Source organism: Pieris brassicae, chromosome 7 (genome assembly GCF_905147105.1).
Source record: "Pieris brassicae chromosome 7, ilPieBrab1.1, whole genome shotgun sequence".
In the NCBI taxonomy this organism is placed as follows: Eukaryota; Metazoa; Arthropoda; class Insecta; order Lepidoptera; family Pieridae; genus Pieris; species Pieris brassicae.
This window is the reverse complement of record NC_059671.1, coordinates 4,686,196-4,713,117: the sequence shown is the minus strand read 5'-3', so window position 1 is coordinate 4,713,117 and position 26,922 is coordinate 4,686,196. Positions and strand designations below refer to the sequence as shown.

The following is a 26,922-nucleotide window of genomic DNA, read 5'->3' as shown; positions in this document are numbered from 1 at the left end:
TCCAATCGAATTTGATGTTGAAAAAATACACTTTATGGAAACGATTTGTTTTCTAGTACATTGTCTTAAATAAATATTTTTTTAGTAAGGATAAATTGTGTATAATAATAAAATACATTTAAGTTCTGATAAATATTATATTAAGTACATAATAAAACCATACAAAATTATATTTTGCTCTCTTCAGTCAATGAACACTTATTACAAAATTTAAAACACATTACGTAACTAAAACACTAATTTACAGTGTCCTCATTATTTCTCTAATACTCTGCGTCACTCCTGTTACTAGAACGAATATTCCAAAGATAATTAGGCATGCGTCCTTATACATGACATAGTTGTATGAACCAAGATCCCTTTCCCATCGGAATATAAGGTCTATAAGTGAGGGCGCGATCAGCCCTAGGAAGGAATAGAAAAATGCACCTTCCAGTCCTATCACTTGTTCCAAACGAGGAAGTGTTGCTGCTGCAGCAACTGTAAATTTATGAAGTTTTTCGTATATATGTTTGGTTGAAGCAACTATACTTTTTGTGTTGTGTAAGACGTTTCCGAAATATTTAAGTATCGTTTTCTTTAGAAATTGTTGGACTTTGTAAATGTGGTGTATATGGAGTAAAACCATATTTCGCTCAACAAATATTGATAGAATTGAATGTCACCAAGGGTGTGCGAGCCGATTTTCAAGGGCGCGAGTCGAAGTAGGTAAGATAGCCAGTATGACAGGTATAAAGCAAGTGAAAACTTGTACACGCTCTTGACTGTACAATAAATAATACAACTTTAGTTAATACAACTAGTTTAGTTTCTTAAACGACATTTAGTTTTAAGAAAAATTGACAAAAATTCTCTTGATTTCTCTATTGCCTCTACTTAACGCCCCCTGGCCCTTGAGAGTGGCGAGTCTTAATCGCCCTAAACAATTATACCATGTGCCTGGAGGCTAGTATGTAAAACAGATAATAACTTTATATTTACCCGTCAATACTGCAAATACAGCTCTCATAATAGCTTGTGCAGGATTATGGTATTTTTGCGTTACTCTGTGTTTAACGTTACGCCATACAATTTCCATCGGTACATAGAATTGCAAAATGTACGTGAAGAATATCGCTAACGTTATAAATACTTTTGCCATGAGAGCTGGTCTGTAATAAAAAAAAGTTATACATTTAGTAAAATGGAATGAGTGCAGCTGAGATTTCATGTTTACGCCAAAAATATTTCCACCGAAAAGAACGATGTAATTATAGTAGACAATAATAAATATTAGACGGTTTTTGGGATAAAATAGTAAATAAATAACCAGTTTTTAGCTATTGAAACAGCCTTTTACATACATTTCTTTTGTCGGCAAGTTCAATGTTATACTCCCGGCTGCGTGTTCTCCATATTTTAAATAACCCAAAATACCCATAATCATATATAGAAGAACTACAATCGTCATGGTTATATTTAAAACTCCAGGACATCCAAGAAAATGCTGTGGTTTAGCCATTGTATTCTCCACAGGCAGTACAACGCCGATACCTTCCATTGCAAATATCACAGTCCTAAAACAGTCACCTATTAAGAAAAGTTTGGCATAATAGCAACACAGCGGTTAGCTGGGTATAGAAAATAGTTGAGAACTTTAAGTACATTTTAATTATTTACACTTCGAAGAATTCTCTCGTCTCGTGATGGGATTAGTCTAGGTGCGTTCTGTTAAAAATAATAGACCGACGGGTCAACTAGCTTTTCAGGTCTGGGCCTCAGATTTAATCTGTTTCGTGATCATTCGCATTGACTTTTGGATCTAAGGCATGCTAGACCTTGCATGTTTTCCTTTACGCGAGTGTCAAATGATCATATAGACAGACATTCCATTGGTACGCATCCCATCACTTCAGACTTAAGGGTTTTCTGATACTAAATGAACTGCTAACCGCAGCTGAGATTATGATAATGCTAATCAGAACCTTGGGATTCAGGATACATATATATTTAACTCATAATTACTGGTTTCCTATATGTATAATTTTATCAGTTACTCCTTTTGGAGTTGCACTTCCTTTGTAATTCAGAGAATTTATTAATTATAATATACGCCAAAATTCTACCGCGCAAAACACTTACCCAATAAATAATGGCAATCGTTGAATATCAATTGATTTTGGTTGTGAATCAAAATTGGGGAATTCATCGCAGATGTAATATAGGCAAATTAAAAATGTCACCACCAGCAAAATGTTGGCAAATCCAGAGAACGGCGCTATGTATTTAAGGCTCTTGATTTGAGTAAAAATAAGAATTGGTACCAAAAACATAAGGCAGTATATTCCTTTGTTCAAACTGTTGTTTTCATAGTAGAAGTCGACGATCTGAAAAAATGAATACAAATAAATTTAAGTTTCAGTCAGAGATATGAAATTACGGGGACTATTTTAATGGGTTAAGATAATTTTCAGTTTCGTTTGCAATTACAACTTGATACAGTTCCCATATTTCCAATTAAAAATATTCTGTGCCTGACACTCGCCGGCAGGAGTCAACCTTTTGAGTTCAAGGCATGCCGGTTTCCTCACGATGTATTCCTTCGACCGAACTTTTCGGAACTTAAAAAGCTCCATCCATCGGTCCACAACCGGGGTTTCAAGTTCATAGATAAGTGTCGCAAGATGATATCACTGTTAAAGATTGCTTTATTATTAATGAACTATATATATTTACTATTTTTTAAAATTAAGTCACACTTTATATGATATATAATTACTAATTGTAGTTATTATTTATTGCAGCCGGTACGGTACGGCCTCTAAGTACGGTTTTCACACAAAAACGATGTTTTTTTTCCTTAAAACTAATCTAGCTATAGCATCTAACATATTCAATATAGATTGAACGTAGTAAATATAAATAGTAGTACACTTCCGATTTAATGTGCCAGATTATTTACTATAACCAAGCAAACAAATATTCAACGTATACAGGGCTCGTTAAATGTACTAAATATAATATCTAGATTATATTTCTTTGTATAGTTATCAGGGCCTAAATAGCATTGTAAGGGGGTCGTAAAATTCTGCATTTTAGTTTATAGCAAATGTTTCGCGACTTAAATTGAAACTGAATTATAACACGGGACTCGTGTAGGTGTCTAAGTCTAAGTTAAACAATTATTGTCGTTTCTTAATTGTACAAATGTAAATATGAAATAATTTTCACAAAGCTTTCTACAGAGTTTTCTTAATTGCGGTATTTAACAAAAGTGTAGTTATGTATTATTGTTTAAGATTTAGAGAAATAACACAAATGCGGAGTTCAATAATTCAACATCAATCATTTAAACATACTATTTACTAGGAATAATAGATAAATATGAACTAGACTGTAAGAACACGAAAGGAATATGCTGCAAGCAAAATGGGTATATTTTGTGTTAATCAAGCGGAAACTTTAATACCACTTACGCTAAGCAAACGTGTAATATTTTTAATTATTAACTATGTACTCTATTTGATTTTACATTTATTACTTGATATTATAAAGGCAAGTATTTATATATTTGTATAAATACCAAGGTGAAACCGTTTGCTTCATTCCTGCTAACTGCTACTGATTGCTAACTTGATATTAAGTGATACCGTCCATGGATATACTCAATCCTAGAGGGTTCGCTCGCTAAAACGAAGTCCGTAAATTTATGCCATAGATTTTATCGACATACGAAACGTTACTAGAACTCCACAATGTCCTTGATGTTTGGCATAATTTTAAAACACACTGTATAGTTTAATAATGTTGTCTATCATCCAAAATACCTGTTGAACTGAGTCGACGAGTAATATTACATACACTGCACAAGCGCCAAGAATTGTCAGAGCCATCGCCCAGTCTATAAATATCCTGGAATAATAAAATAACAGTTTTATCTATTAAAATTAAACAATGTTAAGTTATGTAATAATTAAAGGTTATAAAAATCTTAGAATTATAATACCGTAGTAATTAGTGAACATACAACAAATTTATTGACTTTAATATTAACTTCAAAACATCTTCACTACGAATATTTATTGCGTAATTAATCATTGTGAAACTGGCAATTTAAATTGCAATAGGTAATATTGTATTATTTTCGAATGAAATATTTGTTCTTACATTTTACGTAATTTTGAAATAAAACGCACACAATTGTACTCTATATAATGTATGCCATAAATGTAAAAAAAACTTGTAATTTAGAATTTTTGAACGTTTACTAGCCAACTCATCAGTGCATAGTCGTAATAAATTTGTGGTCTGTGGCGGTTTCCCCGCAACGTTCCCGTACAATTGCATAAAAGTAAAATCCTTCCAAACAAGTTACCGGGATTTGAATGCACCGGTTGAGTGTCACTAACCACTAGGCTCACAGATCACATAATTGTAAAATTATTGAAAGAATTGCACTTGTGACGAAATTTTCGTTTTCATTCAGAACGTGTTCCTTATTAACGATTTTATCAATTTGACATTGGTAACCAATATTATTAGGTATCTTTTATTTATTGCGACTTCCGTAGATGGCATTCGGATATTTTTATCACGATATAGATATAAGTATAATTGATTTGTTCTAATTTTGACAACCGACCGAGACCGAGAAGATTGCCCGTATAGGTCGTCGTGTTATTTATAAATAAGAAGAAACTATTTGTAGTATAATGAGCATCGTTGGTCGAGTGGCATCAGCGTGCGACTCTCATCCCAGAGGTCGTAGATTCGATTCTCAGCTGTGCACCAATGGACTTTCTTTATATGTGCGCATTTAACATTCGAACGGTGAAGAAAAACATGTAAGGAAACCGGCTTGACTTAGACCTAAAAAGTCGACGGCGTGTCAGGCACAGAACGCTGATCACCTACTTGCCCATTAGATTGATAAATGATCATGAAACATCTAGAAAAATCTAAGACCCAAACCTTAAGAGGGGTTGTTGTGTGACTAATTTATTAATTAATTATAGTTAAATAATATAACAACAAATAATTACTGTAAAAGTGTAACTATCGTATCAGCATTACTGTTAGGATTAACTATGTCGTTTTTCTTTAAAACGATTAAAATTATTTTACTGTATTTTGCCTTGTGATTTTCCGCTTATGCAGTTAATTTATAATTGTTGAATCGTTAATAAATTTTATACCTGCTCGCTGTTGAGATTTTCCGCAATGGTCGGGGCCCCGTAGCGAACACTGCTTCAACTGTTTCCGCATAACCCAGGGAAGGTACTTTTGACACCCTCGATACATCTTGCGACGTTTTTACCTAAAGAATTATTCAAGACGCATTAATTTTAAACAATAATATAAGTCACGTAACGGGTCTTAAAGGTACTACGATGATGTGAAAAATATTACATGGAAACTAATTGTATTCAATTTTCGTTGTAATCTGGGCAATCCAAAGCGAAAGGTCAAGTAAATATAACCAGTTCATCCAAAAAACCTACCTCGCTATAAAAAAAAAATCGCTCTGGTGTGATATCTCTGGCTCTTTTCATCACAGCGTTAATACAATTTGGCAGAAAGTGACGAAATAGTGAAAAAGAGAAAATGCAATAGAAACAGACAACCTAAATTAACCAGTCCAGTAGAGGCCTCCTTTCCACGTTACATTCGAGGCAATTCTTTAGAGTGTGGAGCGCGTCATCAACTGCCTCTTCGTCTAAGCTGTAAGGTATGCCGTTTTCATCGGGATGTTTTCCTTTACCGTACGAGCGATTTAACGTGAGTTAGTAGTATTTATCAAATAGTCCATCAATTTAATGTCTCTCACTGATGATGCTAAAAAGCCCTCGAAAAAACGAGTTATGTAAATAAGGTTTGGAATTTGCAACAAAAATGTTAAATAATACCTAATGAGGTTCGATAAATGTTTGTGACTAACTTTTATATTGCAGTTGCTTAATTCATTTTAGTCTCCGACCGCTTACTTAATATTGTTATTCTAAAAATACAATTTCCATTAAATATAGCTTGGACAAATTAATTAACTCGTGTGATGTGAATTCATTGTACATGAGAAGCTTGTGTTTCGCTTTGTGAATTGTTAAATTTTAACCCTTTTTTAATTTCCCTTATTTGAGCCTAAACCATAAATCAGTGGCTACTACCCTTATTGGGCCTCATATTACAGAATTGTTTCATGATCATTTGTCAATCTAATAGGCAGGTGATCAGCTTCGTGTGCCTGACACACGCCGTCGACTTTTTGGGTCTAAGGCAAGCCGGTATTCCTCACGATGTTTGCGTTCATTGTTCGAGCGAATGTTAAATGCGCGCATAGAAATAAAGTCCATTGGTGCACAGCTAGGGATCGAACCTACGATCTTAGGCATAAGAGACGCACGCTGAAGCCACTAGGCCAAAACTGCTCTTACAACACCTGATCAATCAAAGGACAGTCGAAGAAAATCCTCAACAATGACCTCAAAGCTTTAGTGAATTCTGAATTAAAATGATAACGTAGCAACCGTTTGCTACTTCAATTGATATAAGTTGTGTGATCAATATCTGCCTTTAGACGCCCATTTGGTCCGTTGTCAGGGCAGTCATCTCGACTCATGGTCACCCAGTTTAGTGGGCGCTTTGCCGGCCTTTGAGAGAGAAGTATACTCTTTCTTTGAATAATTGGAGGTCGTACAGCACACCGGAAGTCAATTTCACAGATCGTTAGTTTGTAAAATAAAGTGTCTTGTGAGGTAGAAAGTGGAAGACTTCCAGCCATCGAGGTGATGTTTGAAGGGTGGATGCCGGCCTAGCTCTTTTTAGAAGCTCAGAAGTTTTCTGGCTACTGCACAGGCTTTACGGATCAACCTTATCCAGTAGAGTAATAGTGTGTAAATTGCTGTAATACTGCTGTAACTAAATGTGGATTTAGTTAAGCGAAACTTACCAGTAAATAGACGCAATGTGTGCAAATGTATCCCAGTAGGATTGTACCAAAGATACCGACGATTGATCCAGCATTTTTAAAAGCAGCTGGCATAGCCAATATGCCGGATCCTAATGACGACTTGAGAAGATTGGCAAATGATCTTATATCTCTGAAAAAGTAATTTTTTAATGTGTATAATGAAGATATTTGCTTTATACATAATAAATGCTTTATAGTAATACCAGATTGCAAGGGGTACAGATAAAAGAAGACGCTGAAGCCGTGACGTGCTGCAGGGGATATCCAGGAAAATGAAAACGCCTTTACCCAAAAGGGGTAGACTGCAGAACACAAGGTAATGGAAATAAAAAGTACTAACGCATATTTAGTGCATCACAAAACTACCATTCAATTACTAAATAATAATTAAAGTGGCTTTATTTAGTCATTAACCAGAACAGACATGAAGTATATTTAAAAAAAAAACATAATTATACCATACTTCACAAACTAGAGAATCAGTTTTAATAATAACGTAATTCCTCCCCGAGGTAGCTTTTCCTTATATTGACGTGTATTAATTTACAAAGGCTGTGAAATATCCGAAGAAATTTTTGCCTAGAAATCTCTTTGATTATATTCAAAGTTACCTACCATATGATTATATATGATTTTATTTATGAAATTGATTAATGAAGCACATATATAAGGTCAAATTTCGTCATATCCTTTATTCATATCGAAAAGTACCTGGAATATCTTATATATAATAACTCTACTACTATGCAATAAGTAACGGAGAAACTTGTTAGTATGACACAATTCATGACCTTGTAAAAGGATGTATGTTTTATTTGCGGTTTTATACTGTATGGTTATAAAATAGTTCTTTGTATTATAACAAGATATATATTATCGATCTAAATTTGGATTCAAATCCAACTAAGGATCATCATGTAGCAACCTTGTCCGAAAATATAATATAATATTTTTAGTACCGTAAGTAAATAGTAATACCTACCTCTGCATTTAAACATATCTGCCATGAGCAGTCATTCCCGTTTAACTACTAACATCTCGCCGATCCAAGTTTGAAAAAAGTAAAAAACTCCTCAAAAACAAATCAATATTTTTGCGATTTAAAAATTTGAGGGTACTTACGAATTCGGCTGATCCAGATTACGATTTTCAAACGGGTCATACCCCTTGTCTTCGTTATTTGTGCCTTTACATTTTGTATTGATTGTGTTTACTGACATTGTCGACGGAAAAACTCCATTTTCCGTTATGACTGCCCTGAAAAAGAAATCTTTATGAATCAGTGGGCAGGGCAGGTGATGGGCGTAAGTAAGATTGAGTAGATGCTAATAGTTTTTATAAACAATAAAAAATAGGGCTTTTATAGGTTTTGAACTTAAGGAAAAAAGTCTAAAAGCATACACGTGGTATGTTGCCTCGCCTTTCTTAGTAGTCAATCATGGATATATGACTCGAACACAAACAAAATAGAACAACTTGTAAACGAGGGTTGAAACGTAGTGTACAAAATTTAAAACTAAAGGACAATGTAAAAAATACAGGAATAAGAAACAAGCAAAAGTTATTGATGCACTTTGCCATTGCCAAAAAACTGCCAAAGTTAAAATGGACGGGACACATCGCTGGCATGAACGAAGTCAGATGGACAAACAGGGAAATAAGTCCCAGCAGGGAAAAGAAAGACAGGTCGCCCTCTTGCACGGTGGGCTGACGAGCTAAAAAAGTTGGCTTTGGAGATAGACCAAGATTGAGCCAGTTAAATGAGGCCTATAATCCTATAAATTGTTTGCATACAATTTTAAGTGTGTGTATCTTTTGTAAATATGCATAAATGGTTAGGCTTAATTATTATAGGATTTGGACTCATTGTAAGCTGTTTATTATCGATTTATTTTAAGTTTCAACAACAAGGCCATGCAATAAAAAAAAACACGTTACACAAACTAAAACCAATGTGTGACCTCGACAATAATAGGTGCGGACTGCGTGCACAAACATAATGCTTATAATATATGTAATAAGCATGTTCACATAGATAAAAATTACAAAATATAGCAATGGCAATCACTCTCTTAGGTTAAGAGAGTGATAACAGAGTACCCTGGCCTATAATCGGATTTGTGATAAGAAAAAAAAATGATTGTTCAGGGATATGCTGCAGGGAGCATAGACATTCTCTTTAGTGGAGCGTAAAACCCTAACTTAGCGGAGATAAAAAATGTATCCGCTATTTTGCTAAGTTTCACCTCTTACCGTTTCTCAACGTTTCACGTATTACTTCTAAGAAATGTTAAAATTAAACAAGATATGAGGTTTTGTTGTAAGCATACAGCAGATCCCTACGGCATGGAAGTGTTTAAGTTGTAGTGTTGTGATCACTTTGTTTGCAAAGATGCATTTAAAATATAAATGCCATGCCATTCACACGACACTAAAGTATTACAAAATATTTATTTATTTATACAAGGTTGTAGTAATATAGAAATTCAGTACAGTTAAAATAATGAAATAAAAGGACAACTGTGTAATCACTTTCGGGCGATCTCTTCCAGGCAATTATTGTGAGAATTTTTTTTTATTAGGGAAGGTGAGCGCAAGCATATGCAAAACTACATAAGACAAAATTTCTAAGACAAAACTATTGAAACAAAAAAATCAATGAAATTATATGTAAATAGTGAAATGGATTTAAAAAAAGGACACATGATAAATACTTACTCACTGAAGAAGTACGAATTCACTTCGCACAAGAACAGTGTAAACAGCAATCTTGTTACAGATACCGGCAAACTTCTTGAGCATTAAACAAGGGAGTGGGGGAAAGTTTACTCTCTCTCTCTCCCGCCGTCGCGTTTCTCCGCGGGCAAGGTCATTTGTTCAAGATGTTTACCGGTATCTGTACTAGATTTCTTGAAAGCGCAAATATTTCATACCAATAGTTATTTCTCTTGAATGCTACTCTTTATTTTCTACATATTTTTATAGAACCGGTATTTTAGCAATAAGCAATATTTAAACCCTCGTTAATTCATTAGAGCGCATCTATACTTCCTACATAAATTGACTATCAAACAACCAAAGACTTTTATGTGAACTAGTAGTTCTTGAGTTTCTCGCATAGAACCAAACTCTTCAGCTCTATAGTATTGATACACTTACATGACTTATGCAGGAAAGAAGGGAAATCTTATAATTTATTATTAATAGACGCTTCCGATAGATTATCTTAAATGCCTACATGATTATAAATTTTATTTACAGATTTTGTCTATTTGAAAATGGTGTAGTATGTCCAATATAGTTATAATAAGTGGATTTTTTGACATTTATTGATTCCCTTAATTGTTGTTCGTTAGACACCTGTGATTGTACAGGTGGTTAATTTAAACGATAATTTATAGTTAGTAATTAAATAAACCAATTTCTACAGTAATCAATTATTAATTGATTGTAGGTTTTTTGAAAGAACAAAGAATTTTTTATCTATAATTTAAATAATGTTAATGACAATGTTTTAATTTATACATTTGTTTAATTTGTAAGTAGAACGTTTAAAACTTCTGTCATTATAATCGTAAAGATAAAACAATATCCATTATATTACGCTTATTTATTGTAACTTTAAGAGTCTGTCTGGTCAACCACAACATAAATGTCCTAGTGTTAGGACCAGCGTCTATAATAAGATGCAATAATAGAATAAGGATTAAACTTAAAAGTAATATTAATTGGAATTTATCGGTAAAGATTTTCATTTCCTCATATGACACTACATATACAAATATAATATCTAATAACTCTTTTAAGCCGTGTTATGATTAAATATTCCTCAATGTCTGATCGTGGTTGGTAACAAAAGGCAAAAGATCACGTGGCCGAGTGACTCAACGTCCTTAAAACTGTATACTGTTATATGAGAGATGCTGGACCGGTTTCTGATGGAAACAGATTGTCCGCTCCAAATGTTTCCTTGCTGACCACGACGCTCAGACACGAGCTATCAACTGAAGAGAGAGAGAGATATTCAAGGAAGTTTTGACACAAAAAAACTGATTGCAGAAATTCCTTTTGGTTAGGTAACTTGATAATAAATTATTTTAATAAACTTACGATTACTCAATAAAAAAAGTTTTTATTGTTATTCCCAGTATAATCTCAAAATACAAATGACCTTTTTTGCCAATCTTAACTCAATGTAAATATTTCACTAAATTTAGTATCAGATTAGGAGGTATGCCACTTTAAGACAATTAAATTTTGTTAACTTTATAACCACTTATTTGCATATTAATTAACATTATCTTTCATGAATCATGCAAGTGTGGTGTGTTAGGTAAAACAGTAAATTATATTATAGCTTTATATTGAGGTGTTGAACCACGGGCCTCTATGATGAGGTCATGTTGGTACGCCTCCAGGTATACATCCCACATATTCCACAGTCGCGTTTAGTGCTAAGATTAAAAAAAAACAGCTAGTAATGCATTAATAATAAAGTCGAAAAAAAGGATTCTGTGCATTTATATTTAAACCTAAATAAGTTATGGCGAAAAACATACTCATATCCAATGGCACGTAATCATATTCGGCTACTACATAAAGATTTTGTGATATAGGTCGGGGAATTGTTATTTACCGTTCGTATTCCAAATTATATGTTTTATTTTCCTTGATAAACTGGATTTCGAACTCAGCCAAATCACAGCTATCACGCGTCGTCAAGCAGAGACTATAAAAATGTTCAGTCAAATAAAAAAAGAACAAATAATATTTCAGATTTCTGATCATAATTAAAAAATACAAAACATTCTAATTTTAAATATATTGAACGAAACCTAATTGACTTCTCGCTCTCTGTGAAGCATTCTCTACGCGTCAGTGTGTAAGCCTGTTTGATACAAACGGTTTTTCTTATTACGTCACCTTTTATTACAAAATTAAGTTCCCATAATCGTTTCTCATGCTCATGTATTCACCATCCACCACAGTGATCCACCATCATGAAAGTTGGTGGAGAGAGTGGATTTCCGTGGACTCTTCCGCTTCGGTAAAAATGCGTGAATATATAAATAAATAAACTCAACAAAGATCGCTATGGAGAGCTAGAGAACCAGTTACTCGTTAGGTTACTATTAATATATATTCTTATAATCATATGCAAGTCACAAAGCTGTAAAACACTTATATGATAATTTATCTAAGGTAAGATCTATCTGTGATAAATTGTAAATTGCTATATCATTCTAATCATGAACTCGAGAATAAATGCAATGTTATTTTAATTATGTAAATTGTATGTGCCTAGATGATAGATAAATGCCACAACAAACAAATATATATTCATTGTTTGGATAATATAAATATAATGAGTGGTTAACAAATCACAAGTAAATTTTGGGAAGACGAATATATTTAAACTAAAAAGGTTGCTGCTCGCGGCCTATTTCCCTATACTGATTATTGCTACGAAGTGCCAAATAAATCATTTTAACCTAAATTTAAAAAGTTATTTATATAAACAGGGACCCTACATCATTGCCCATCAGACATGCAATCAGGCAGATATGTGACCAAGAGGCCCGCTGTCTGTCGCTTCCCGTGTTACCTCTCCTGCTAGTTATGTTATTGACATATTTGACAATATTGCAGCAGAATTTTTCCAGCTGCGATCTGTGCTCAAGCAACCCGACAGGATAGCCCATACCGGGATATCCTCATGCCAGTCTCGATCTCCAGATACCACAAAGTCCTTTTAAAAGTCGCACAGTCAACAATTAAATGAACCAGCGTTTGAAAGGTTCTGTCATCACAGTCGCACGCGGGGCTTGTCTAGTCTGTTTGAGTCTGTGTAAATAGTGTTTTATGGTTCATGTCTAATATAGATAATATTTTCTATTCTCTTTGGATAATATAGATAATATTTTCGACAGAAGCGTGACGATCGCAATATTTTTTTATGTAATAGGAGGCAAACGGGCAGGAGGCTCTTCGGGTTAAGTGATACCGCCGCCCATGGACACTCACATTGCCAGAAGGCTTGCAAGTGCGTTGCCGGCCTTTCAAGAATTGGTAAGCTCTATTATTGAAGGTTCCTAAGTCGAATTGGTTCGAATATATTATATATTTTTTGTTTGTACTATTAAGTATCTATGTCAAAACCCATGATAGTGACTATTCTTAATTTAGCATCTTTGGCTTAAGTTTGGAGCTTCGTATTGCATACGCCTACCAGTTCTAAATTAGTTAAAGTATTTAGCTCAAACAATAACAGGGTAAAACTGTAAGTTATATGTTCGAATTGAACTTTAAATGAGAATTAAACTATTGTCTTCTGCTCTCAATATGTAAACATACGCGCGATCTAAGTGATTTTTTTTACGAAATATATGTATGTACATATTCATTTTAAAAACGTATGTAGCCATTTTTATATACTATTAAAATATATACGTAAAATTGTGATTACTATGTTGTTGTGTTAATGTTTTGTGTAACAAATGTTAAAAGTTAGCTTACTAAAATGTATGAAATTCATAATTCCTATAGAACTTTAGTATAATATATATGTTAAATTATTATTTCCTTATAAATAGTTTTTATTTTAGTCGTGATTTGCAAATAAATACATAAAAACAGATGATTACTAAGTTTTATGACGTCGCTGAGATGAGGTCTCTGACACAACATTCATGATCGAATATTTGCCCAAATATTCCATTACAAAAACCTAATTAACTTGTTTTTGATGAGTATTAAAAAAACTCGACATTTGAAGGTCGAATAATCGAAACGATAGTTAAATGACGTATTATTGACCCATTTGAAGGTTTAGTTCAATCTCATTATGATCTGAAATGGCTGCTTTGAAATTTATTAAAAATTACATGAAAAGTACTTCAAAATTAAGAAATTATTTAGTCACTATCTCAAACCTTTTTACCACGTCAAATTAATGGGAGAAATAGAACAAAAACATATTCAAGAAGATTTCTTATAAAAAAATACATATAAAACCTTTATGTAAAATCTCAAGAACGTATAACGAAAAACTTCGAATAATACTTACGTCGAGCTAAATTCCTTCATATTATAACTATTTGACATAATCACAGTTGTTGCTCACTATTAATTATACATTATTTTTATATAATACTGTTTAAATATTATCTCATTATATTTAATTTTAAAATGTAACGACCAACGACGCGCATATCGCGTGACCGGCTTTAAGATACTAAACGATTCCCGCCGAGTTTGCAATAATGTTTATAAATACAAGAAAGCTGACGGTTCATTTTAAATCGTAATTTGGCACGAGTGCTTATTGATCTACTAGATTATAGTCAGGTAATAAAGTACTTCCTAGGCGTTAGTTAGGGCTGCGTTTAGTATGAAGATAATCTCGGGGATACAAAAAAAAAATATTTTTTCAATTGTTTCATTCTGTCCTCTTCTTAGGTTCACGAAAAGAATCCCTGTCTGGAGCGTTTCTAATTATGGGTCGGGGGTCTTCAAAGAAAATAGGTAAACATATGGTTACTGGCTGTCCAGACATATTACCGTACAGATGAGCCGCGCAATAAACCAGTTTACGTGGTCATATCACAATACCATACGAATTCGACTAGCGAGGACGGATCACGTCCGTCGCAAAGCATCTTGATAATGTACAAAAAAATTAGTACGATCTAATTGATTTTGAGATTTCCAAATATTTAAAATAGATTAAAATTAAAAAAGTCCTTACGTCTAAACGTCGTAAAAATACCGGATTAAACGACGATAGCAATATTTACGTACAAAAATAACCACGTCACACATTATGTACCTTATTTAGCATAGAAATGTTCTTTTTAATTACACTACGTACTGCATTATCAGCAATTACTTACATTGTTATTTTTCTAATCTACATAATTTGTACAGCTTAAAGACTGGCACTTCGTAAGATGTTAATGCTTCGAGATTTCACGTGACAGCTAAATTTGTATTATAACAATGTAATCTGTGTCAAGGGCTTGAGGGATTGGACGAGATATTTTGGTGGAAATAGACTGCTACACGTGCACTACATTGTGTCAATTATGCAATTGTCTCAAAACATTGCAAACGGCCAATGTATCTTTAGTAAAACGATTAAGTTAATAGTCTAATCTCTGACATATTATGTACTTACATCGCTAATATCAGTAATTACAGGCACTTTTGTATTTTTTGGAATCTGTTTTCTAATACTGCAATACGTTTTTGGGAGTAATCATGCCTTCAGGCAGGGTCTCTGGCTGGATCTTGTACTAGATCACGTGTTGATATTTTTTAATGGGACAGGAGGCAATCAAGCACCTTAAATAAATTGATAACCGTCATGGACACTTGCAACGCATCCGGCGTTGCACAATCCTGTGGCGCTATAACCTTTTATAACTAACGTCGGGTTGTATCTGTTACTTAGATTTTTTTTATATAGGCTAGATGTCAGTAATATGGTGCACTGGGTTTGAACGCAGTGAAAGAGTTGAAGGTCACCCTTAACGATTCTGCTCTCACCAACATCCCACCTTTTTATATCACACATGCCTGTTCTATATATTATATCTATCAAATTTATCTTAAAACCTTATTGGTTAGAATGTTCGACTTCAGATCATGTCGATGTCTCATTCAGGAATGAGAGCTGGAATATATTCCATATATGTGATATATATTATATGTAATACTGTTGCGATTTTTCCTAGGAAAATTTCAATGACAGCCCTGAAACCAGAAATATTAAAGTGTCATGTCTGACCTCCGTTGGAATTTGCGAATTATCGAAGAATGAACACATAATGCATTAGTCTTTTTGCGCACTTACACACATCATCATGTTTTGTATAATTTATTAAGTGCCTTAAATAATTCATATGTCAAATGGAAGAGGCTAGCTCCACACAGGGAAGCCTAGTATGGGGGCTAATGAACTTTCTTTTTTAACCATTCATCCTTTTTTATTATTTGAAATAATATTATGAATATATTCCGTTCCTTCTAAACTGAATTGCAGGTCTATGAACTCATTCATCGAAATATTATCATTTGTTCAAATATTTATTGCAATTATTTTCCGATCGTGTCTTAACACCACATTAGTTATGCTTGAGTTATGCTTTTGCGCCTAGGAATTACACGGTTCTAGTTATAACCTACTTATAAAACACTAGTTTATGTCTCCGGGATCTGCTGTCTGTTCTTATTTTTTATATTTCATACAAGATACAGTTATACTTTACTAATATTTTTTAAACACATTGTATCTTCACTGAGACATCATGGAATATTATGGACTAGCCTAACTTGAGACTAATAAGTAATTTAAGTCTTATCTAATTTACATTTAAGGATATTTTACATAAGAAAGTGCCCAATAAAACTACGTACAGTCTCTATGAAGGGGAAGACACTGTTCTTGTGTTCTATTTTTCACTTACCATTGTTTAGCACTTAAGACTAACGTGCTCTAACACTGAATAGTTGTGTGACGTGCAAATTTCCGTATCAACTGTATAGGTCAGCTAAAATTCTCATATATTTTATAGAATAGTTTATAGTTTGCTGTGCCTAATAGAATTAAAAATGTATAATGTATATGTTTTTACTTTTTCGATATGTTTGGAAAACTATGCATTAGTGTGGAGCCTGTAGCCTGTATAATAATATTATATCGATAGACCAATTTCTTATTTTTACTTTGTACATGTAATTTTATTACGTTAAGTTTAAGTTCTGTATTATTATTTTACGTCTGGGCTGTCTGGAAGAAACTTAAAAAATAATAGCATGTATCATCCTTTGTCTTCTTTTATATTCTTTTTCTCTTGTTTTGTGCGATTGTGATATGAAAAAATTGTTAATATTATTGATAATTAATTGCCACAGAACTCAGAGTCGTCATCGTATGATTAACGGCACAAACTACTACAAAATGCTGGATTGACTGTGTTTAACGATTTAAAACATGAATTAGAAATCTATGGTAAAGTTTACAAATATTTACACATAGCTAAGTTCAGTTTTACTAAACGGACTACAAAAGCCCACTTTGGATAGCTAATAAGAAAGGCTTTCAGTTCAGGTTTCAGTTAATTTTTTTCAATTTTAAATGCGAAATAATATTTTTTGAAATTACAATCGAGTTTATCTTTCATATTGTTTTTCGAATTCTTCGCGTAATGATAACAATATGAATGGGTGATTGATATAATATAATGGAAATGGCCACGTGCCGTTCGTAACACTTCATTGTTACATTCCTGCCAATAAAGTATGTTTTCTTTCATTAATACTACTATATATTATATATATGTAGGTATTATATATATGTACCATTGGCTAAAGAAAGTCTTTATTTAATTAAATTAATTAAAAAGATATATATTTAGTCTAGTAAATCTATAAACGCCGGCTTCGCGCACAAAAAAGCATAACGTTTGTCCCGTTACGCTCATAGTACGCTTGCGCCGTATCTGTGATAGATTCTACCACTCGATTGGCCTAAGCGTCCCTGGATTCACTCCTTTGTATCCATAGAAAATATTTTTATAAAAGTATGCAATCATTTTACCGATGTTTAGTTAAGTTCAGTTTAACCGTCACGTTCAACTTTCGTTTGTAAACCGACTATACAGACAACCAAGTTTACTAATACTAACTATTTATATTTCTTGTTTATAAGTATTTTTTTTTTTATATTATACACACATTTTTATTTTATAATATACGTATTCAATAATTGTATCGGACCTTCCTTATTTCTGATTTACATAAACGACCTCCAATTGTCAATGGAGTTCATGAGATGGTATTGGTTCCTGATGACACTTTACTTATATTTAAAGTGAATAGGAAAAAACGTATTATTGTACGATGTAAATCATTCTATCTCTCGTAAATTTAACTGGGTTAAGTTAAATAACTTACTACGTAATGAGAATAAAACAACACACTGAAGTTGGTAAACAGAAAGTTAAGGCCAGTGAACTAACTTTGTTGACGAAACTGCAGTCTAAGGCATAGTAAAATCAAAATCAGTGGGGCCCACACATTATTTGACGATTATTTAAATGATCCTAATCATTGGGATTGATTTGCTCCAGTTCTAACAATTTGTATGACTCAGTTTTGAGTAATTAAAAAGAGTGGCGGAAAGTTTCTACTCGTAGTAAATGTACATTTTGAATCAAGATTACTTCTCTTCTGTTGACGTTCATAAGTGTACTTAATATGAAGTTATTTTGAGTTTGACTTTGTAGCAACTATGCATATATCATGGACTTAGGCTGGCATGGGTTTTAATCTCCTTGTATAATATCGTATGCTATGTATTATATATCGTATTCTAGTTGTAATAAATTCTAAATTAAAAGATTACGTAACCTAAAACGTGTATAAACTTATCTAGTCTCAGGATTTGTAAAATGACTTTCACATTTACGAGTATAACACCGCTCAGGGCAAGATTGTGATTCAGGTTTTTGGAAGCACACGCCTAAAATGATTATTTAATTAGGTCTTTTAAACGTCTCCCTCGAATCTTGACTGAACTGTTACCTAAGTTGGATTTGGCTAACAATAATATTTATTTAGGTATTACTGACTTTATTTATAAAAGAAGTTCGTCTTGCTTAAACTTATAATATAAGGAAAATAACTTTTATTACACTAAAGGATTGTTAAGTCTTTCAATAATATCACCGATAGTAACAGCACATCCTGAGATAACACAAAATACTCCAAATAACACTATTATTATGTTCTTCCATAGGATCCAGTTGTACTTTCCAAGATCTTTCCATTTGTAAATAGTTTCCACTACCCCTGGTATCACGAGACCAAGAATTGAGTAGAATAAAGCGCCAACTAAATTTGTAATGTACTCCAGCATTGGTAGTGCTACTCCAATGCCACCTAGGAGTAAAAAATACAATTATGGAATTATTTCCAGAAATTGGTGAAATAAAGTTTAACAAAAGGCTTTTATTATCATAGACATGAATACAAATACTATAATTATTTCATTTTACCTTATTGCTACTAAGATTATTACAGAATTTCATTAATTGTAATAGAATTGTTACTATCATTGTTATCGTTATTATATATTTTTGTTATTAATGGTTTGGAATCTCTTCCAATCAACCGTGGTAGGGACAAGAAAAAGATGACGCGTAACCGAAAAATGTGACGGTATGTTTTTTTTCCAACGCCTATAAAGAAGTTTCACTTCAAAAATATTCATACCAGAAAAAATAATTGTCTATTTATTTAACGCCTACAATAATCCTTACCGCAAAACAATACAACAGCAGTTCTTCCCATAATTTGTGACATATTCCTATATTCTTTCTTCACGTAGGGCTCTGAGAATCTTGTGAGCACTCCGACAACAACGTAAAAGTGTAAAGGATACGTTAGAAATATCGAAATAGCTATAAAAACCTTCGCACATACAGCTGGCCTGAAATTAGTATTAATTAAAAAAAAATTGAAAATTGTTCCAAATACAAAACACTTGACTTTAACGATATAGCAAACAGGATATTAAAATTGTATTAATATTATCTATAGAGGTTTTTCTGCAACCTATTTACTTTACTAAATCCTTTTTTACTTAGGCATCCATGGGTATGGCAGTTCTAACGCAGTGTCTCTGTAAATTCCAATAGCAACATATTTTATTTACAAATGCTTGCCTAGGCTCCGGACACTGATACATTGGTAGATGAAGAAAAATTAAATACATAATCTATATGAGACAAGGACTTATAGGCAAACAACAAACACGGAGAAAATACATCGAAATATGAAAACTAAGTAAATGATGATAAATCAAAAATATCCGTAGCGATAATGTGGATAAACCTTGGGATTGCATGGAACAAAATCTCATTATTCTGATCGGGTCGCAGTCCGTATCACTATTGGGAATTACAGAGGGAGCTTTCAGTTTCTTGGCTATTATTGTTTGGGTTTGTTGAAGTTGAGTTTATTGAACTTTCCATCAATAGAAAATAAAACATTTGCTAAATAGATCTGACCGATATCACCAATCGCGGCCAAGTCGAGAATACTCCTAGGCCCCTACACCACCGGACTTGACACCCCCGGACACGACCCCAGGATCAAGTCGAGCGTCGCGCCTTACACGCAACAATTAGCAAGACACTGGCGCGCGCGAGTCGAGCCGTCTGTCTCCTCCCTCATCAAGGGTTAAGCCGCGCTACTGTATTAGCAGGGCACGAGCCGACACACCACCCCAAGGTGTATAGCACTAAACGGGCCTTAACACCCTCCCTGGCGAGGGTCGCAAACATGACCATGATTGAACGCCAAATAGGTCTGTCCCATTAGGTGCACGATTCAGGATAGTCAAACGAGTTGTCTCAGAGTGAAATGTTAACGAATTATAATCACATAAGTTATAAAGATATACTTTCTTATTGCTTTGGCGTATTTGAGCAAGAAATAAATCAATGTATAATCTTAAAATCGCTGTCAAAGAATTCTTACCAATCATCGATAGGCAGGTTCAAAGTGATAGAACCCTTTAGCTCATCGCCATATCTTAAGTATCCAAATACACCTAGGATGGTGTAAAGCATCATGATAAAGGTCATCGCTACTACCATAACGCTGGGGCATCCCAGAAAGTGTTGCGGTTTCTTCATAGCATTCTCTACCGGCATCACAACGCCGATTCCTTCCATTGCGAAGATCACTGTACTTTGAAAATATAGTATGGGTGAATGTTAAGTAGTTTTGTAAAGTGAATCAAGTTAATTAATTGTTAAACCATGATGTTAACATTAACAACACATGTTCAAGACGGGCCTGAGGTCGTACAGAACACGAGCCAAAGAGTCTAATAATGAGTAATTTTAAATTTGGAACAAGCTTCCTTTAAGTGAGCATGTTTGCCCCCTATTTTATAAAAAAAAAACTAGAAGAGAAATGTTTCCAATAGAGTAAAATAACCGTCAACCTTTTAACATAATTAAATTTGGTTTAATGATAATTCGAAAGTACAAGGATTGCCTCACGAGAACGAAAAATATGCATATGACGTGGGAAATTAGCATAACAGGATCACGTCCCATTCATATAAAAATTAACTAATTTAATTCACTTACTATGAATACAAATTTTTACATTTTTTCATTACATTCTTTAAAATTTATGGAATTAAATTTATATAAGTAACTAGCTGCCCCCGCGAACTTTACCTAAATATTATTTTTACATAGCCCGACTTTTTAGTAGCTACATATCATTTGGTACATTTCGATGACGTTATCTGTTCAGTTTATCGGAATAAAAACCTATGTCCTAAATAAAACTTTTTTAATCATCAACAGTTCAAGGAATAAACTAAAACCTCTCGAATTGGTCCAGCCATCTTCGAGTATTGCACTGAGCAATGTATTCGATTCATTTTTATTTATATAGATAATAGAATATGTCATAATACTTACGAAAGAAAAGCCGGCAAACGAGCTGCAGGTCCGATCACCTTTCTACCATTCAATGTTATTTCATCCTTAAATATATAGTAGATGCATATTGCAAATGTGGCCACTAGAAGAACATTTGCGATCAATGAAAATGGAGCCAACCATTTTAAGTACCTGATTTGGCACATTAAACACAGCGGTACTAGAATCGCCAGGCAATAGTATTCGACTGGTACGATTGCAGATGTTACGTAGCGATCGAAAAGCTGAAAGGTATTAAAACAGTATTGAACTTAATTATTTATTTATTATAATATTCACGTTGTTCTTTAATGAATAACGTTTATTTATTTATCATGTTTTTATATAGACTCTCAATAACTTAACACTGGTTAATTGGCATATATCCGGTTCTTGAAAAATACTCGATAAGAATAAAATAATCAATGGAGGGAATGCTATCTTGCTCACCAACATGCGATAAATTGAACACATGGCTTCCCTACATTTTAAATATTTATCATGCACAGACAAGACCGTCAATTGTTTTTCAAATTCCTTATAAAGAAAAAAATAAATCAATGGCGCTACAACCTTTTTAGGTCTGGGCCTCAGATTTCTGTATCTGTTTCATGATCATTTGTTAATCGAATACGCAAGTAGGTGATCAGCCTCCTGTGCCTGACGCACGCCGTCAACTTTTTGGGTCTAAGACAAATCGGTTTCCTCACGATGTTTTCCTTCACCGTTCGAGCTAACGTTAAATGCGCACATAGAAAAAAAAAATCCATCGGTGCACAGCCGGGGATCGAACCTACGACCTCAGGGATGAGCGCCGAAAACTGAAGCCACTAGGCAACACTGCTCACCTTCAAAATTCCTTAGTGAATGAAAAAAAATATTACAGACAGATTATTCTAAAAAATTGTTAATAACTGTAGTATTGTATATAATTGTTAATACATTACAATAATATAGAAATAATAAATCACAAATTTTGATCAATCTCTTATTTACAAGAGTGTATACGTTGAGTCTCTTGAGTTTAAAATTATAGAGAGTCGACTGTATATAACTCGTTCACTCGTATACTCCAGTGTCACTGCCTCATTGCCTAACTATTGAGAATTAAGAAGTTTGATTTGCAACCAACCAACCAACTTACGAATACGGTGAGAAAAGCTTCAGAAATTTGAAACACAGAATAATATTATACTATTATCATATCTACATACAGTATAGTATAGTAGGTTATAATAATAATAATAAAATTGACTCCTGAAATGAAACGGTCCCTGTGGCAGTATTTTTAATGCTGGTAGCATTTCGTTCCTATATATACTTATTCGTTGAGCACAGAAAGCACAAGCCCTGAGGTCATCGGTACTATGCACCAGGCGCCAACTTCAAAATTTAATTAGGGCCAGTGACCTTGCATATAATTAAAACTATGATATGTTTTTGTGAACAACGACAGAGGCCGTTTCTTTATTAATTTCGTTAGTTTGTAAGAGTTTTCTTCTTGTAGCCTTCTGTGCCAAACCAAAACAAATATTGTTCCACCAAGAAGCGAACCGACACCGTTTATAAGATAGCTATTGTTAAAGTTTAATTAGAACCTACCTGTTTTATAGAATCTGCAATTAAAACAGTGAAAATACAGCAAACTCCGAGATAAGTCAATAACTGAGCCACTTCAGCAAAACCTCTAAAAAATAATACACGAATTACGCATAATTTCTTTATGTTATGTTAAAGACTTCTAGTAAAGATGGGCAGTTAGTCTGTCGAAGAAAAGAATGGGCTAAAATATTGGAGGCCAGACCTGACCATAAAGCTGGTATAATATAAAAATTAGCATTTTTTTTTCTGACCAAGTAATTGTTTTGCCCACGGTAAGATAATAAAGGCTTTGTTTGTTATGTAGAAACAAATGGTACCCAGCGAATCTCGCAAAGCGTTGAAATTTCTTCGGTCCAATGGAAAACGCTGCTTCACACGTATCTGCGTAGTTTAAAAGAGGCTTTCTCAGCACTTTACAACAACTTCGAGATACTGTCACCTGTAAAACATTATCTGAATTAAAACACGAACTGTACCTTATATACTTTACTTATTTATTCACTTCAGATTCACGATTAAAATCCACAATTTAAAAATGTAATAACACATTTATCTAAATAATAAAATAAAATATGTTTATTATGGAATATAAGATACAGGTATCACTTATTCCACGTCGTTAAATTTGTATCGATAGACATCCTCTCCCATCCTCAGATCATCTCTCGGTGAAATATGGAGAGCCTATCACATTTGACCTAATCATCTTATCAAATTTATTAAAATTATAATGGTATGTTTATATTTTTAGAAAATGTATAGAATGTAAAATTTGAAGCGCAGAGCTTTTTTTGTAAATATCATAAAGATAAATGAATTGTAAACTGAACCTAAGTGTTATTTACAGGTGGAATGGGATTTAACTGGTGTTTAGTAAAGCATTATAATTGCACTCATTAAAATTAAACGAGATATATCGGTAGAGATATAAAACGAGAAAAGTTTATTCGACGTATTTTTGTGTGTGTAAAAAGTGTATTTTTTGTACGACAAAATACATAATTCTACTAAATTATACATGAAGTAAATGCACTTTACCACTCTATATAAATATCGTCTCCCTACGCTCGGGAAATACGACATACTTTGCCGACCAACAGCGAAGATCGCTATGCGCATGATCACTTTGGGAGCGCTGTATCTAGAAAGGTTTTATTTTTAACTAATAATTATTAAAAAAAAAAAGATATAGCGTATTAATATACTCAAATCCATGTATGTCATTATTCAGTATTCAGCTAAGTTCGTATGAATAAACAATTAGTATGCTCACAAATATATGCACGCAGTGTCCACATACAAATGCTACTATGATTGTGCCGATGATGCCGAATCCCCATCCAGCATTAGAGAAGGCTAGAGGCATAGCTAGAATTCCAGAGCCTAATGAGGCTTTAAGTAAATTTGCTAGAGATCGTACATCACTGAAAAATAAATTGTGATTAAATCTTCCAAAAATCATAAAATTTGATATTATAAAATTACTATAACAAGCTTGGACTGTGTCGCATCTTGTTTAATGCGTTTAGATCGGTAGTTCTGGGTTCTATTTCCAGTGAAATACAACAAACGGGAAGGTGCAGAAGTAAACAGATCTTTAAATGTAGCTATGACCACTATTAGCAAGTTAGTTTTAACCCAATACATTGCACCTACATTTTTTTATGGCAAACGAGCCGGCAGATCGCTTTAAATTACGTGGTAACCATGGACATCTGCAACGTCGGGAGCTAGCGGGTATGTTGCCGATCTTTTAGGGAATGGTACAAAAAATATATTTAGTATTTGATTCTTGATTTCAATTTAATGAATTGTTATTATGTTCTAGAATGCTAACGAGCAAGCTATTGAATAAAGTGGATACCCTGCCGACCTTTGAAAATGGTACACTCTATGCTTAAGAGCTGCTTCATTAGTGTATGTGTGTTTTCTTTACAACTAACATGGAATTATCAATATATAGAACAATTGAAAACAACTGTATTGATCCTAAGGGATTAGTTGGCAGTAAGTAAAACAAAATTATTCATTTCTAAAATCTATACTAAAATGAGGAAGTATTGTAGGTTTCATGTTTGTAACTAATTCATTTCTGCACTGATTTCAAAATTTTCAACACTAATGTTACAATTTCTAGGTAGGATCACTATATTTCCAAAATATTTAAAAATGTTCCAGCTATGCTCAGCCAGGAACGCTAGTAACTCACGAATTAGGTTTCTTCACTTGCCGATGCTCATAAGGATTATATTCCTTATCCTGTACATCACCATCCTCATTTTTCTGTACTTCCATAGCACTATTACATATACACAATTCGAGTATAATTTTATCTGTCACAAGGCTGTTAATGACAAGCTTTGATTAAACATAAGAGTTTTATTGTTATAATCTCAGTATTTAAAACGTTGATAAGAGCAAGATAAATGAAACCTCAGTGTATGAATTAATAATTATGTGATGAGTATCAAATGAGAAAATGGTTTGCGAACAATTAAATGCTTTGTATCAAGAACGGTTTGGGGGGCGTTGTTACACAATGTTGTTAGACAAACACAAAGAAAACGTCACCCACTATTTTCCTACTGTTTTCAGCGTGTATCTTATCCCTGAGTTCCTATAGAACCTCGGCTACGATCTATATGCGCATTTAATATTTACTTGTACGGTGAAGGAAAACATCGCGAGGAAATGTTGCTTTAGACCCAAAAAGTTAACGTCGCACTATGGAAAGTGGCATATAAAAAAAATTGTCGTTATTGACGCAATTTTAAAAGGTTATTGAATAGTATAAGAGTGGAACTTTAATATAGTGTACTAATTATAAATGATTTTCATTTGGGCTATGTTTTTTTTAATTCCACAAAGTAAGTACGTCAAATATCTATTTCAAATCTTGCTTCATCTTTTAAAATTAATTTCTATCAAAAATTTGTTGGAATAGTTCTATAGTGTAATTCATTTTTAGAAGCCCATGGTATGCAAATTTTAACGCAAATATTTATATAAAAAACTTAACAGTATTTGCCGATGCCTATACAATAACATTTATTAAAATAATACGTGCGGTTTTGGAGTTATCGAAATCGTATGATACAAGTCAGCAAACATATACCCTATATTATGCGATTATTTATTAATAACAGGGCGTTTAATCTTCATTTTGCACTAATTTCGAGGAAGAATTTACACATTAATATACATATACACAAGTCCCTACTTGAGTATAAATTTTACAATTTTTTTGATTGTTATCCTTAAATATTTTATGAAATAAATATTACTAAACATACCTTTTGATTATTTATTGAAAAAGGACCTTTATTATTGTTGTTTTATAATCAAGTAATGAAAAAATTACCTTTTATTCACTATATGGTCGAAAAGGGAATAAAATAAAGGCCAATTCATTAAACTGTTTTTTCTATCATTTATTTATACATACTCTGATAAATGTAAAGCATCTGAGCTTTACTTGAAACCCTTTTTCATACCCTATACGTATGCAGACATTCAACCGTGTTTATTGTCAAATAAAAAAGTTATTGATGGTTGATATGAAACAGACTTCGATCTTCCATAGTGCAGCATGACAACAGATTTTAGAAAAAATCTGAGGTTCAGATCTATAACGTTGTTTTCATATAAATGGAAAATGAACCATGGAAAAGCTTTGACTGATAATAATTTGTGTTTAAGTTCAACTACAAATAGTTTACAGCACAATTACGAGTTATTTATATAATTGAGATTGCAATTAATAAATAAAATTGGCAAATATCGAAAGTATTTTCAGTACGTAACCAAGCGTTTAATCAAAACCAAAAAGAATTAACGGATGATCGACCTTGTCAAAAAATAATTATT

At 33.2% G+C, this 26,922-nt stretch overlaps 2 protein-coding genes across 4 annotated transcripts; both read right to left on the bottom strand.

Moving 5' to 3' along the window:
- Positions 1-126: 126 nt before the first annotated feature.
- Positions 127-14,188, bottom strand: LOC123712361 (proton-coupled amino acid transporter-like protein pathetic). The gene is made up of 9 exons (XM_045665398.1): positions 14,013-14,188; positions 8,069-8,203; positions 6,926-7,076; positions 5,175-5,296; positions 3,807-3,891; positions 2,122-2,366; positions 1,344-1,556; positions 982-1,151; positions 127-480 (listed from the first exon to the last, which is right to left on the bottom strand). Exons 1-9 carry the CDS (start codon positions 14,048-14,050, stop codon positions 242-244), a joined length of 1,398 nt encoding a protein of 465 aa, XP_045521354.1. The 5' UTR covers positions 14,051-14,188; the 3' UTR covers positions 127-241.
- A 4,412-nt stretch (positions 14,189-18,600) lies between these two features.
- On the bottom strand, positions 18,601-25,407 carry LOC123712542 (proton-coupled amino acid transporter-like protein pathetic). 3 transcript variants are annotated; one of them, XM_045665695.1, is made up of 8 exons: positions 25,265-25,407; positions 24,329-24,479; positions 23,373-23,494; positions 23,056-23,140; positions 21,454-21,698; positions 20,492-20,704; positions 19,270-19,439; positions 18,601-18,889 (listed from the first exon to the last, which is right to left on the bottom strand). In XM_045665695.1, the coding sequence occupies exons 1-8, from the start codon at positions 25,348-25,350 to the stop codon at positions 18,639-18,641; spliced, it is 1,323 nt and encodes a 440-aa protein (XP_045521651.1). In that variant the 5' UTR covers positions 25,351-25,407; the 3' UTR covers positions 18,601-18,638. The 3 variants fall into 3 exon arrangements, with proteins under 3 accessions (XP_045521651.1, XP_045521652.1, XP_045521653.1); XM_045665696.1 differs by lacking the exon at positions 25,265-25,407 and adding an exon at positions 24,712-24,800; XM_045665697.1 differs by lacking the exons at positions 24,329-24,479; positions 25,265-25,407 and adding an exon at positions 24,094-24,190.
- Positions 25,408-26,922: the final 1,515 nt, after the last annotated feature.

Excerpts from the sequence above, each read along its gene's own strand:
- LOC123712361 (XM_045665398.1), bottom strand. The coding sequence starts at position 14,050 with ATGTCAAATAGTTATAATATGAAGGAATTTAGCTCGAC. Across the intron at positions 2,367-3,806 it reads TCGTCGACTCAGTTCAACAG|ATCGTCGACTTCTACTATGA; the intron begins GTATTTTGGATG and ends TCATTTTTTCAG. Across the intron at positions 481-981 it reads TGTATTTGCAGTATTGACGG|TTGCTGCAGCAGCAACACTT; the intron begins GTAAATATAAAG and ends ATAAATTTACAG.
- LOC123712542 (XM_045665695.1), bottom strand. The coding sequence starts at position 25,350 with ATGGAAGTACAGAAAAATGAGGATGGTGATGTACAGGATAAGGAATAT. Across the intron at positions 23,141-23,372 it reads CGCTTTGCGAGATTCGCTGG|AGGTTTTGCTGAAGTGGCTC; the intron begins GTACCATTTGTT and ends ATTATTTTTTAG. Across the intron at positions 20,705-21,453 it reads CGTTTGCCGGCTTTTCTTTC|TACAGTGATCTTCGCAATGG; the intron begins GTAAGTATTATG and ends ATATTTTCAAAG.